At 39.6% G+C, this 12,850-nt stretch overlaps 1 protein-coding gene across 2 annotated transcripts in view; it reads right to left on the bottom strand.

Moving 5' to 3' along the window:
• TRMT9B (tRNA methyltransferase 9B (putative)) overlaps window positions 1-12,850 on the bottom strand; it is a 117,284-nt gene that overhangs the window by 8,327 nt on the left and 96,107 nt on the right. For both annotated transcript variants that reach the window (XM_080385857.1, XM_080385856.1), the window contains one exon: window positions 11,012-11,479. In XM_080385857.1, the coding sequence (XP_080241983.1) occupies window positions 11,012-11,043 (32 nt within the window). In that variant the 5' untranslated portion in view covers window positions 11,044-11,479. The remainder of the gene's footprint in view (window positions 1-11,011; window positions 11,480-12,850) is intronic.

Here is a 12,850-nt window from a genome sequence, read left to right as displayed (position 1 = left end):
TCAGGCTTTAGTATCTGATGCAGGCTGATGACATTACATTTCAAAGTGTCAAGGCATCCTTGAAATTAATTAACACTGCCTGTTTATTCAGGAAGTATTCCTTGCCATTATTAAAACTTTCCTTAATTATCAAAGTATTCAGCAGAGATTAAAGCCTGTTTCCAAACTTCTCCCAAGAAACTGAGCAATATATTATCAAGATGAAACTATAGAAGTGACTCCTTTGGCTGCATCCGAAAATGTCAGAAGTAAAGGCTTTAAATATACAACAAGTTCTTCTTTTCCTTTCCTTGATTTTCAAATAATACACATTTTGGAATCATAATAAGAAATGTTTCTTTCTGTCTTTTACTGTTGAAAAAAGTTATTGTGAGAAAAGATTTAAAATAAAGTATTACATATAACAAGAAATAATGTGTGGTCTTCAAAATACCTGTCTTACAAACACAATCTTTTTTAATTAAGAAAATGGGAGTTAATCCCAGTGACTGCAAAAGAAGTATTACTGTACTTCAAACTAAATGTGTGTGAGTGCTTACAAGAAGAGTATGTAAGACTTGATCCATTTCACTGGGTTTATGTATTCTGCTATGTAAGGCTGGGCCAAATTGTTTAAATCATCACATTCTGTTCTGACTGTAGTATCTATGAATATGTCTCCTCAAAACTTTTATGTTCAATGTTTTCACAATCCTTACTTTCTTGTTTTCTGGTATGATCCACAGTTATCTTTTATGATGCATTATCTCATCTTTTACTACCTGAATATATGTATATTCATATATTTATACACACACACAGAGAATTCAGTAACAGTATAGCAAATTCCTAATAGGCACATTTTTCAGTGTAATTTTGAAGAGTAGAAAACAGACTGCACAACAGAAGCAGACAGTATTGAAACACAGGCTTAAAATTTTATTACATGTGCCAGAAGTCACTCAATCAGAACTTTTCTCAGAATGCCATTTCAAGTTATGTTGTCAAACAGGATGGGTTGGTTGCAGTAATTTCAAACAAAGATTCCTTAAGAGTCAAAAGCCCATTCTTTTTTTCTTATTTGACCATTAAATAAAACAAATCGGGTGTTTCGTGTCTGCAGCTGTCTTTCCTCTCTGCCTCAAAACACACTCTATTTTGTTGTTCAACTGCCTAGAAATCCTCTATTTATAAGCAGAAATTCCAAAGACTAACAATCATTTATTTTCTTTTGTCATCTGATAAGCTCCTTGCTCTAGTTTATATTTCATGTTTGGTTACTATGCGGCTCAGTGTTTCCAAGTGTTTTTAACTTTCTAGTTGAAGCTCTTTGTTCAAACTTTGCTGTTCCTAAAAGAAAAAAGGAGAATGTTTTTAATCATTCATACTAAATTCCAAATGCTACAGAAATTCCAGTTTATGCCAACTACAGAAGTAGCTGTCTGAACTGAACGTTAATTTGAATATTTAAAAAAAACACAAAAGCCCACTTGACTTTGATGACGGTAAGAATTTTCCCATTGATACAATGTTATATTATACTTTTCCTAAAAAGTCTTTATTGAATTCCAAAGTAGGCTGAAATTCGGCTTACTGTCCTACTGAATCACAAGACCATTAAGTTTCTCCTTTAGCTTTCTCATTCACTTGGACTGGTAATGAGTCTTCTGCTATACGGGACACGGTAGAGAATTCCATATACTACAACACTGCACTGCAGGTTATTTTTTTTAGATACAATTAATATAAACATTGTCAAGATAATTATTTGGTTAGAATCTTAGAATAACAGTAGTCGATTAAAATACAAACTATTTCATTTACTGTTTCATTATGATTTCCATTCCTGCTGATTGTTCATATTTCGTAGATAATTAAGTCACAGGCTGAAATTAGACTTGCCAGTTTGACTTTCCAGTCAAGATCCGTAACACTTACCAGGTTTTACTGTGAAGCGCGTTCTAGCAATGTTCTAGCAATAAAACTCTTCATTGCAATGCTTACGAAAGGCAAGAAACCTGCGTGTCTGATCGGACCTGCAGCTGTACCAGTTTCACACAAGTCTAATGTCATCGAAAACATCAGAAACCTAGAGCTATGTAACTTCACAAGCCAAACTCAACATCTCTATTTCTCTTTATAAACAAAAACAACCATTACACCTTCTTTGCCTCGAGTACCGGAGAGTGTCTCTGTTGCACATGCATTGTAAAAAATGTTCAGTTCATCCAACTTCTGGATTATAACTTCCAGGATAATTGCAAAGTTTGTTTTGCAAAGGAGGTAATTAAAATCTGAGACGTCCAGAAATCCCACTGCTTCAGCATCTGCTCCAGTTCTCATTTAAGCTTCCTGGAAGCTGTTTGATAAAACCAGCAAAGAGGAGAAGAAGAGCAGAAGGTGGTAATTATGGACAAGCTTTCCCCACGCTCAATTCTTTTCTTGTGCTTACGCTCCTGTCAAAGGGCTCATGCAGAGACCGGGTGCAGAGTAGGGAGTGTGCAGTAAATTGGCACCCAGCTGTTCAGTCACTCCACAGCAAGTCTTGACAAGTCCCCAAAATGCGGATGCAGCTTCCTGCACACCAGCAGTTTGGGTAAAAAAATGAAGAGCAGGATTTTCTCGCCTGTCAGTCTTTCCTGGTCAGCATAGTTTGCTCGTGAGACTACAACAGGCCCTTGTCACAACTGATCTATGAAGTGAGAAAACTGGATGAAAATTGCAGTGTAATTTCTGCTGAATTTGTGGGGAAACGGATCACCAGTCCATCAGATGTAACTATGGTCTATGAACAAAACTGTTTGAAAGTGAACAAGTTATAGCCCATTGGCTCTTTCCAATGTTGCTGTTTTCCTTCTTTGTTTAAAGAAAAAAAAATAAACAAAAATCCTCAAACAAACACCAACCAAAATATTATAGCTTTCCAGGAGGTACAAGGAATTGTACAAGCATATGATATCCTGTATTTTCATAGCTGCATCTCTCACTAAAAGTTCCTGACTCCAAGGTAATCAAATTTCTTCCTTTTCCATTAACATTGTGCAACCTTTTAGATAATTAACTTTTTCAAGGATACTGCTTTAAGGAAAGTCATGTTGCTTGGACATCTATCGCTGCTGAAATAATAAATACATTTAACCATGTGACCTTGAAATGACAACTACCAAAAATTAATAATCCCAGTTTCCAATATTTTTAAAAATCAGGATTATTTTTATTAGCCGGGGGAAGTGCATTCAGACTTTCTGTTTGTTTGTTTTTGAAAGTGTCTGACTTGCAGTTTTGACTATACCATATTACATACCTTTATCCTCAAATCGACAAAACAGTTGGTGGCTCCCAGATGCAAGGGGGTGCCCTGACATCAAAGCACAGGAGGTAGCATCCAGTCCAAAACCTCTGCCTCTACCACAGCCCACCCAAAGCTTTCCACACCTTCCAGCAGTTCTTCTGAACCCCGTGCAGCCCTCCTCAATGAGGTTACCCACTCCCATCCACCTAAGATTTTCACATCTTCATCTATCTTAGCATGCGTTATGCCACCACCACTATTTTAATTTGATGTATAATCCCGTGAAGTCTTGACCTGGCTCATGTGCAGTTCCCACTTGCCTCTATTTCCAGGCCAGACACGTGGAACATGTTCCAAACTTTTTGTCAATGGCCTCTTGGAAGCACCCTGTGATTTTCACAGTAGTAATCAAATCCTGCATTGCTCTCATTTGTCTGCAAATCTATTGCTCTTGATCAATTTGAGCCACAGGCTTTCCTTTTGCCTTCTCTCTTGCAGCTGCCTGTTTTCTCTAACCCTTTGATGAGCTGCAGGAATTAACTCAGTTTGAGAGTCAGATATGCAAGGTTTCAGTCTATTAATGAGGATCCCTCTCAGTTACACTCTGCATGCACTGATGGGAATTCTCAATCCCATTTTGGATTAGGTGAACTCCTACTTCAAAGATCTATGAAATTCACCACAGTTGTGTCTGTCTGTGTTGCCACAGCAACATAAATCTTGGTTACGCATGCAACTCCAGCTATGGGTCCAATAACCTAATTAATCACTGGCCTTAAATTGAACAGCATAAACCACAAGAGCCAGGTCTACGTCCCACAGTACCCTGCTCTCCAGCAATAACATGTGCAGCTGTAGCTGACACTAACAGCTAATTAAAAAGTGAGGTAGTCCAATTTGCACGTTCTCCCCTCGTCTACAGAATAGGGAGAACTACATACACAGTGAGAAATACTTTCGGTTTACTTCCAGTTTACTTCAGACTTACCAGTCTTTTCACTCAAATATAAGCAGCCACAGAAAGTTAAGTGCGCAGCCCTAATGGTCACCTATAAACCACATGTCTTTTCTTCCAAGCAAATACAAAAATCCAATTAATCTCCAACTGCAAAACCTCACTGCAGCCCTTCAATACAGACCTAGGATTTCTCTATCAGGACTTTGCTTACACTTAGGATTGAATTTATAAATCATAGTAATAACTTCCATTCTGATTGACAGTACTTTCTCATTTCAATAATGAAGGCAATAAATTGGACTATGATGACATACTAAATTGCTTCCAGATATGAATCATTACGTAAAACAGCTTTATTAGTAAACAAAGGATAATGAAACAAAATTATAGGAATCCTGCCATGAATAGCTAAACTAGCTGCATGAAAGTTTAGCAAGAGGATACAGTAGATGATATGCTTACATAAGGCTAACAACTCCAGTTATTAATTTCACCCACGCATGAACTGCTACAATCCCATGAAAATGCACAGCTTGAAATTAGAGCAAGGGGAACTCTGTGCAGCATATCTGAAACCTTATTGAGCTGAAGTCATGATTAAGAATCCTTCCTCCAGTAAAATCTGGGAAATTCTGAAGTGAAAAACAAAGAGCTGAGATACATTTGACAAGAATCACTGTTAGTTGAAATGCTCACTGTGAACCTAGAATTTTAAAGTAATTTCATTGATTGAAATAAAGTCACTATCATTGTATTTTTTCTTACTACAAAATAGAGATGACCTTCCCCCAAAGAAAGACTGAAAGCACTGAGGCTGTTCTTTCAAGATCTCGGGCTAAGTAAGTTTACAGTTCAAGCTCTAGTTACTCAAAATAACAAACATTCACCACCACATTCATTTTGTCAGCTTCATTTTGCAGTCCAGGCAAAACCTAGTACTATTCACTGCACATTCTTGGATCAATTAATCATTTAATATTCCCTTTGCTGTTTTGCATTTAGGGTCATGGTCTACCACAGTCTGCGTAGCTGAGAGGTTGCACTGTAAACAGATTTACTTCACCAAGTACATAAACTCCATTCTGTAGGTAAGTAGCATTCTGCTAAGATGACAATGCACAAACATGGACCCTTTGCCATTAAAAAACACTGAAAGAAGGAGCATACTCATGCAAAAGTTGCACAGTCCCTTTAAACGTCTGTTCATCTTTACTATCACATCAAAACTCATAAATCAGCTCCCAGCAGATGGTCCCTTCCTACCGGATTCCCATACAGTCAAAAATCCCTGGTGCTAGATGTGCACTGATGTGCATCTTCAGATCCTGCACAGAAACACTATGTACTGACATTAAAATAGAAGGGAGGACTAGGAAAAAAATGGTAATAAATGGTGCTGAGAAGAGCAAAGTGTTTAGGTTTTTCTTCTTCTTCACTATTCTTATTAATTGCCACCAAGCAGCTAATATATCAGTGACAAAGGGAAAAGAATATAGGGAAGCAATAGATTGGGACTTTTTAAGTAAGTTCAGAGTTTTCAAAACAACTAGCCTAATAAACAGTATTTAGGGAACTGATTGCACTGGCCTCTGATTTGCCAGTCTTAGGGCCACAAGCAATTAGTTTTGAGAAACCTGTGGGCAGCACGTACAGTCCCTGGTCTCATGATATTCTTGTAAACAAATTAGGGACAGTTGGTTTAGATGAAATTGCAGCAGAAGTTAGTACTGTTCGGAAGTGTCAATTTAGAGTGTAGTTATCAACCATTCACTATCACACTGGAAGGATACCCTGAAAAAATCTGGTCAAGAGTCTGTTTTGGGTACTCCTCAGTGATTTCTTTGCATAATGGATTAGGGAATAGCATTCTATCTGCAGACGGACCAAACTGGCAAGGGTTCAAATGCACTGGATAATGGTGTTAGAATTCAAGTGTTTTAACAGATCGAAAAATACAAAAGCAAAGCATTTCATTTAGATAAGGATAACAAACTGCACAAATATAGTCTGAAGGACGACTGGCAGCAGCTCTACAAAAGTAGGTCTGGGCGTTATAACATCTCACAGATTTAACACCATACGTGCTATGGTGTTATGGTAGCTTTTACAAGATACTGTTGCAAAAAAAAAAAAAAAAAAGTAAGACCAGCACACAGAAATAGGGCAGATACTTTGAAGTTACCTAAAGTTGTTCTTCTCCTACAGTCCGCACTGCTGATGTATCAGTTTGAGTATTATGGCCAATTTCAAGCAAGAATAATACAGAAGAGAACAAAAATGATCAGAGATCATTGCAAATCTCAAAGAGATCAGAAATCAAGTAAACCACTGGGAAAGATGGTTGTTTCAAATTGTTTGTTCAGGACAAGACAGAACCATCTTCTCATACAAGAAGGGCTGCTGAAAAATAGGAGGGAATAACCTGTTCTCCAAAACAAAGGGTAGACAAAAAATAGCAGGCTTAAACTACAGCAAGGAAGATACAGGTGAGGCATTTTAAAAACAAGGACAGAAAACCACTGGAGACAACTGTGTGTGGACTGGGTAGGTCATGAAGCCTCCATCAATGGGCTCTTAAAAAGATAAATCAGTTAAGCAACTGTCAGGAAATACATTGATGTGACACGTAATTGATGCAGCTTCAGGGGAGGCAGATGATGCCCCAACATCTAGCCTTGTGACTCTGTGTGTCTATGAAGTACAAAACTTCAGCTATTGAAGTTATGAGCAAGATTTCAGTGACCTGCTGTAGAAAAACAAAAATGAAAGGCTGAAAGGCTGCTTCACAATGTTTACCACTCTTCAACACAGGAGTTGTTTCTACAGCTAAATTAGTACAGATATTAAACTAATTTCCTCCTGACTTTCAGCAGGTTGGTTTGATTCCTGACAGCCCTGCACCAGTATCTCAAAGTCCCTGGCCGTGCTACCCTACTCATAAGCTTTAAATGTGGCTATTTTGCCTCCTTGGTCACTGTATCTCTCAAATACTTGTAAACAGTTATCTTCTCCTCTCCTTTATTTACCAGCAGTTAACTAAGTATTAAATATTTACTTTTCATCCTCCCTGATGAATCAGTCTAGGTGGTCTTTTACAAGTATTGTTGTTATTCTCTGTATCCTCTCCGTATGTCTGCATTCTTCATGCCAAACTATATTCATAGGAATATTTGATTCCTTAATGTCATCCTACAGTTCTGGAATTATAGCTTTCTAAATTCCTTCTGTTTCCTCACACTCTGGGTTTGCATTTACACTCCTATGCCCTGACGGATTAGTTTTAATTTACGCAGTATAATTCTCCTCGTTCACCAGCCCATAGAGCTCATCACTGTTGGTACTTATATTGTACTTGGTGCTACACACAAAGCCTCCCCAATTAAAACAATTTACAAACTGACTTAAGACATTCAATTACTTTAAAATTCATCTTTTGCTGAACCTGGACATCTTAGTCACAGAAAGATAAGCAGCACATTATCAAACAAGTTTCCAAATTAAGGCTGCCAATGTTTACCTTTGATCCAAAGATTAAATATAAAATATTGCACAACAAATTACAGTAATTATGGAACTACTAAATGGATTCTCTTGATACCTTTTATAAACTACTCTTATCACGTTTATTATAACCAAACATACAATTTCCTATCTAAAAATATTCTTATACAAATGTATTTAGTGCTCAGTATACTCACCAAATACAATTTCAAAAGAACAAGCATTGTGGCAGACAGTATTAGGTATCAAGTTAACCTCAGGATGTCTCATTCTGACCATCCAAATGAGAGCAAAGACAGAATTCCGTTTTTATTATCCTACAAAACTCAAAAATCTGACTGGTTAGCTTTTATTTTCACGTTACTGTTAATCATAGGAAGTCATGTATTTGTATTTGCTTTCTTGAAAAAGAAAAGGTGTTTCACAGTGCTCAAAGACCAAAAGTTATTTTAAGTACTATCTAATAGTAATTGGGTGCTTACGCAGCTGACAAAGGCATCTGAAGATACACCAGTAATCCTATCAGGATTCAGAGCTAGACTTCAACGCAGAAAAATTGCATTATGTTGTTACTAAAAGGTCGAGTTGCAACCCTCCAAGAAGTGTCTTGCCACTATCAAAGACACAGGTTCTTCCAGTCGCAGCTGGAGTGGACTGAGCAGCGTAAAGGCTTAGCATCCCTGCAGCCAAAATGCCTAGAAAAGGTTCTTGTTTCCATAAACCACCACAGTTTCACTGAAAGGCTGTTTCATTTTAAGTGCTTTATAGTATGAGTGATACCTTTTTACATAACTCAATATATCTAAGCCCTCTATTTTAAGGCAATGAAAGGCCTTTACATAAAGCTATTTTTCCTATTTGGCATAGAAAGAAAAACCTCCCTAAGGGAGCTGAAATTTCATACAACCACCACAAAAGTTCTCTGGAAAAATATCTTAATACAACGGCCTTTTTAGATGCAATTTTTTTATTTTCTTAAAATCAATATTTTCCAGGAAATTATTGTATGATGCAGAACAAGAGTTGATACCTAAAAACATTGGTATCTGAATCATCAATAGAAATATTTTTTAAAACAACTTTGGTCCACAAGTAATTAATTTTTCTGAAATTATTAAATGTAGACCCAAAAGTAAAGTTTTCTTCAAAATGGAGTATTTTTCAACAGCAAAACACAAACCTAAATATACAGTGCCTCTGGTCCAACTGTGTTATGTTTAAACTTTTCTGAGGAAAAAAAATAAATCAGGTAGGACTCTGTGTCACATGAGTTTTAGTCAAGTACATAAAGCCTGACGAAGAGACAAATATTTATTTTATTTTTCAATAGTTAGACTTTTTTTCTCCCAGTAATTCAGTTGGTATTTCTGTCTCCATTTACGAAGGTATATACATAACTTTTGAAGAAACAGTGTCTTTAATGTTAAGCACTTTTGAACAGAAGTTCATTTTTCATTTTTAAATTATTTTCAAATTAATTCATAAGCATAGAAAAGTCTGAAGTATTTTTCCAATCTCGTTAATCTTTAGAAATTAAAAGACGTGCAGCCCTCAAACTGTGGTTTTCTGCCACACCAGATTATTCTGTATCTAGTATTACTTACAAACTTGGATACGTAGATCCTGTTACTGCAAAGACATGGACATCTGCTTAACTTTATGTATTGTAAATCATCTTACTGACCTCAGGTAGCCTATTTAGTAATAACTAAAGGCAGGAATTTGCACATAACTTTTTCAGGACAGAGCCTTACGCCATTTGTATTGTCCCATATTCTGATTCATCCATCCAGAATGGATGGCAGAATACTTGCAAATCTGAGTGTTTGCGTGGAAAGTGTTTATCCCTTGATGCAGGGCTGATTTCAAACTAAATTTGCTTTATAACTTCAGTGGTGCATTTATGATTGGATTACTTTAGAAAATGTAGAAAATTATGAAGTTACTTGCATTTTTTTTCTTCTCACCAAGTTCAGTTTAGCATTATATACAGACTTGAAAATGTTTTATGCCTTTGAAGATCTCCTTGCCAGAGGCCATATTAAAATGCACTCCACAGTTACCTACACGTACCTCATCTGCCCAAAATGCACATCTCTGTAAGTTAAACAATAGCAGCACCACTGAACTATCTCAGCGTGCAATCCATTACAAATACACAATGTGAGAAGGAAATCAGTAAATAAAAATGTGCTGGTTCAAAGACGTGCTCTATAAATAGCATATACAACTGAAATAAATATATTGCTATACTAGACTGAAAACAAATTACAAAAATGAAACCCAACCCCCTGGAGTCCATTATGGGGCATTAAAACGTCCCCAGAGGACCTTTTCTCTCACTCATGGAGAGACTGCTGCATGCTTTTCTTATCTGTTTCTCGAGTTTCATGCTGAAAATCATAAACTCCAGAAGCATGCTTCACCTGAACAGCTGTATCAGCAGGGAATGTCATGCTGTGCACCACATTAGCACAGCAGTGCTGCTGAATTAATTCTGCACTCTCTTTCTTTGCAAAAGAAAAGGAGCTGGTGACCCGACTCCCTGAGCTCTCGCTGCTCCCACTGACATTCAGCGGGAATGAAAATCCTTTTACATCCATTAAATAGTGAACACGCTGCAAGAGTGAGGGCTCTATGTGGCCTTACAAAAGCGATACCTAGATATTTTGAATTTTCTCGGAAGAGAAAAAAAAAAAAAGAAATTAACTACTACGGTATAGGATGCTCCAGATCATTGCTTCGGACTGTTTGCCAATGCACAGAGCATACTTCATTTTTAATTAATCAGGAGACCAGGGAGAAACTTTATTATTTCTGTTGCAGTTCCCCCCACGGCTCCTAGAACCCACCCTCCCCAACCGCGCCGCCAAATCCCGCGCCAGCCGCGTGCGGGCTCCCAGCTCCGCCAGCCGCCGCTCCGTTCGGTTAAAAGGGGGAAGGGGGTGGGGGGTGTAAAAACCGAGTTAATCCCGAAATCCTTCCGTCCCGGGGTGGGTCAGCGCCCCCCGGGCACCCCCGGCTGGGCGGCCAGTGTTTGGAAGAGAACCATGCCGATCTGCAAAAACCTACCGCCGCCAGCCCTCAGCGGCGCTTTTTTGGGGGTGGTTTGGGGTTGGGGATTTTGTCGCCTTATTTATTTATTTATTTATTATTATTATTATTATTACTATTTCCCCCCCTACGGGCAGCCCAGGGCGAAGGCGGGGGGAGCTGCCCTCCGCACCTCCCCGCGCAGCGCGGCGGCCCCGCTCCCCCCCCACCCCCGCTCCGCTCCTTACCTGCACCCGCGGGGCGGTGGCGGCGGCTGCATCCCGCCGCGGGGGCGGCGCTTGGCCGTGCCGCGCCGTGCCGAGCCGAGCCGAGCCGCGCCGTGCCGTGGTGCCGAGCCGTGCCGTGGTGCCGAGCCGTGCCGCGCCGTGGGCTGGGAGGGCGGCGGAGAGGCGCGAGGAGGGCGCCCTCCCCGCGCCTCTCCGCCGGGCCCCCCCCGGCCGGCGGATCCCGATCCCCCACTTCTCCGCAGGCAGGCGGAGGCGGGCGAGAAGGGCCGGGTTAGCGCTTCCCCTGTTAACTCTTCTCCTTGCGGTCTCGTCTCATCCCTTGGGCGTCTCCTGCCAGGAGCGGAGGGTGGTGCTGGTGGAGATGGTGATGGTGGTGCTGGACTGCTCCCGTCGAGGGGAGGGTGGGGGTGAGCAGCACGGTCCCCGGGATCCTCCAAACCGAGGTTGATGGGAGCCGTGCTGTCTCTGCTGGTGGTAAAAGCGGCCAAGGAGGATTAGCTCTTGCTCATGTAAAGGTTAAGCTCAAAGCCAACCTCTGCACTGGGTCCTGCCTGCAAGGGTTCCCATCCCGAGTGCCGAGGGGGAAAATTTTTTTCCCCTGTGCTCCAGCACCGACTCCTACGAAAGCAGTCTAAAAATGGCAGATTGCTTCTATACTTTCACATATTTATTGGTGTTTATTAGACAAGTACAAAGAACCCCAGCCAAGCACCAGGACTCTGATACTATTAGCGATATAAACACCAGATATAGTCCTGTCTCAAGACCTTATAAATTATGTATAAGAGATTACAGATAGAGAAGACTGTGATGAAGCAATACGAGCCAATACGACAGGCAGGGAACTCGGCACAGCATCGCACAAAGTACTGCAGGTATTGAACTATTTACTGTTATAGGTAGCCTTTTGCTCAAACCAGCTTTGAAGGTACCTGGAGACAGGATTATGAGGAAACAGTGGGAATGTGACCATGTATTGATAGTATTTTCAAAACTCCCAGAATTACTCAGGATCATGCATTCCTTTTATTTTGACAATTCCACCTGAACTAAAAAAAAAAAAACAACAACCAAACAAACAAAAAAAACCCAAACCAAACAAAACCAACCAAACAAACCCACAATAGTGACACAGGAAGATTATAAGAACAAGCTGAGAAAAACTACACTAAAGACATTGGAACCTAATATTCTATTAAATACACCAAAGTCATGGAGCAATGATGAAGCTCTTGGTCTTCATTATCAAGTTATTCAACAGTCAGAGCTGTTGGCTAAATCATAATTAACCTTCTTAAGTCCTTCAAAGAGCTTTGACTGATCTGTAAGACGTGATTGTCCTCTACAAACATCATGTTGACCTGTCCCTGTTGCTCCATACTTCCACGTACATCTGCTAATTTAACTCTGTAACGTAATGTCAGCTAAATTGGCTGGTGCAGACAAATGAGGGTCTGCCATTCCCAGATTTCTCAGGTATCTGTGTATGATGCCATCATACTTGGGTCGTTCTCATTTACCTTCAAGTACCAAGCTTATTTCAGCAGAAGGCTACACAAAACAGCTTATAGTTCAGCACCTGCAGTAACTTCATACCTGAGTTTCATAAATATTCCTCAACTGTGAACGCCATCTGGTCCATGTTATTTGCTGACACAGTTACTGACTTGTTTTAAAAGCTCTTCAGTTTGAAACAACTGCCTCAAATTTAACCTTTTTATAAAAAGATTCTGATGTAGATTCCCTTAAAACTCCCCCATGGTGAATTCATGCAGCCTTTCCCCTTACAACTTAATCTTTTCTGGATGCCCTTTAGAACTATGATTATCTACCAGTCCT

Source organism: Falco punctatus (assembly GCF_963210335.1).
Source record: "Falco punctatus genome assembly, chromosome: 1".
Classification (NCBI taxonomy): domain Eukaryota; kingdom Metazoa; phylum Chordata; class Aves; order Falconiformes; family Falconidae; genus Falco; species Falco punctatus.
Note: the sequence above shows the minus strand (reverse complement) of the source record. Positions and strands in the feature narration are given on the sequence as shown.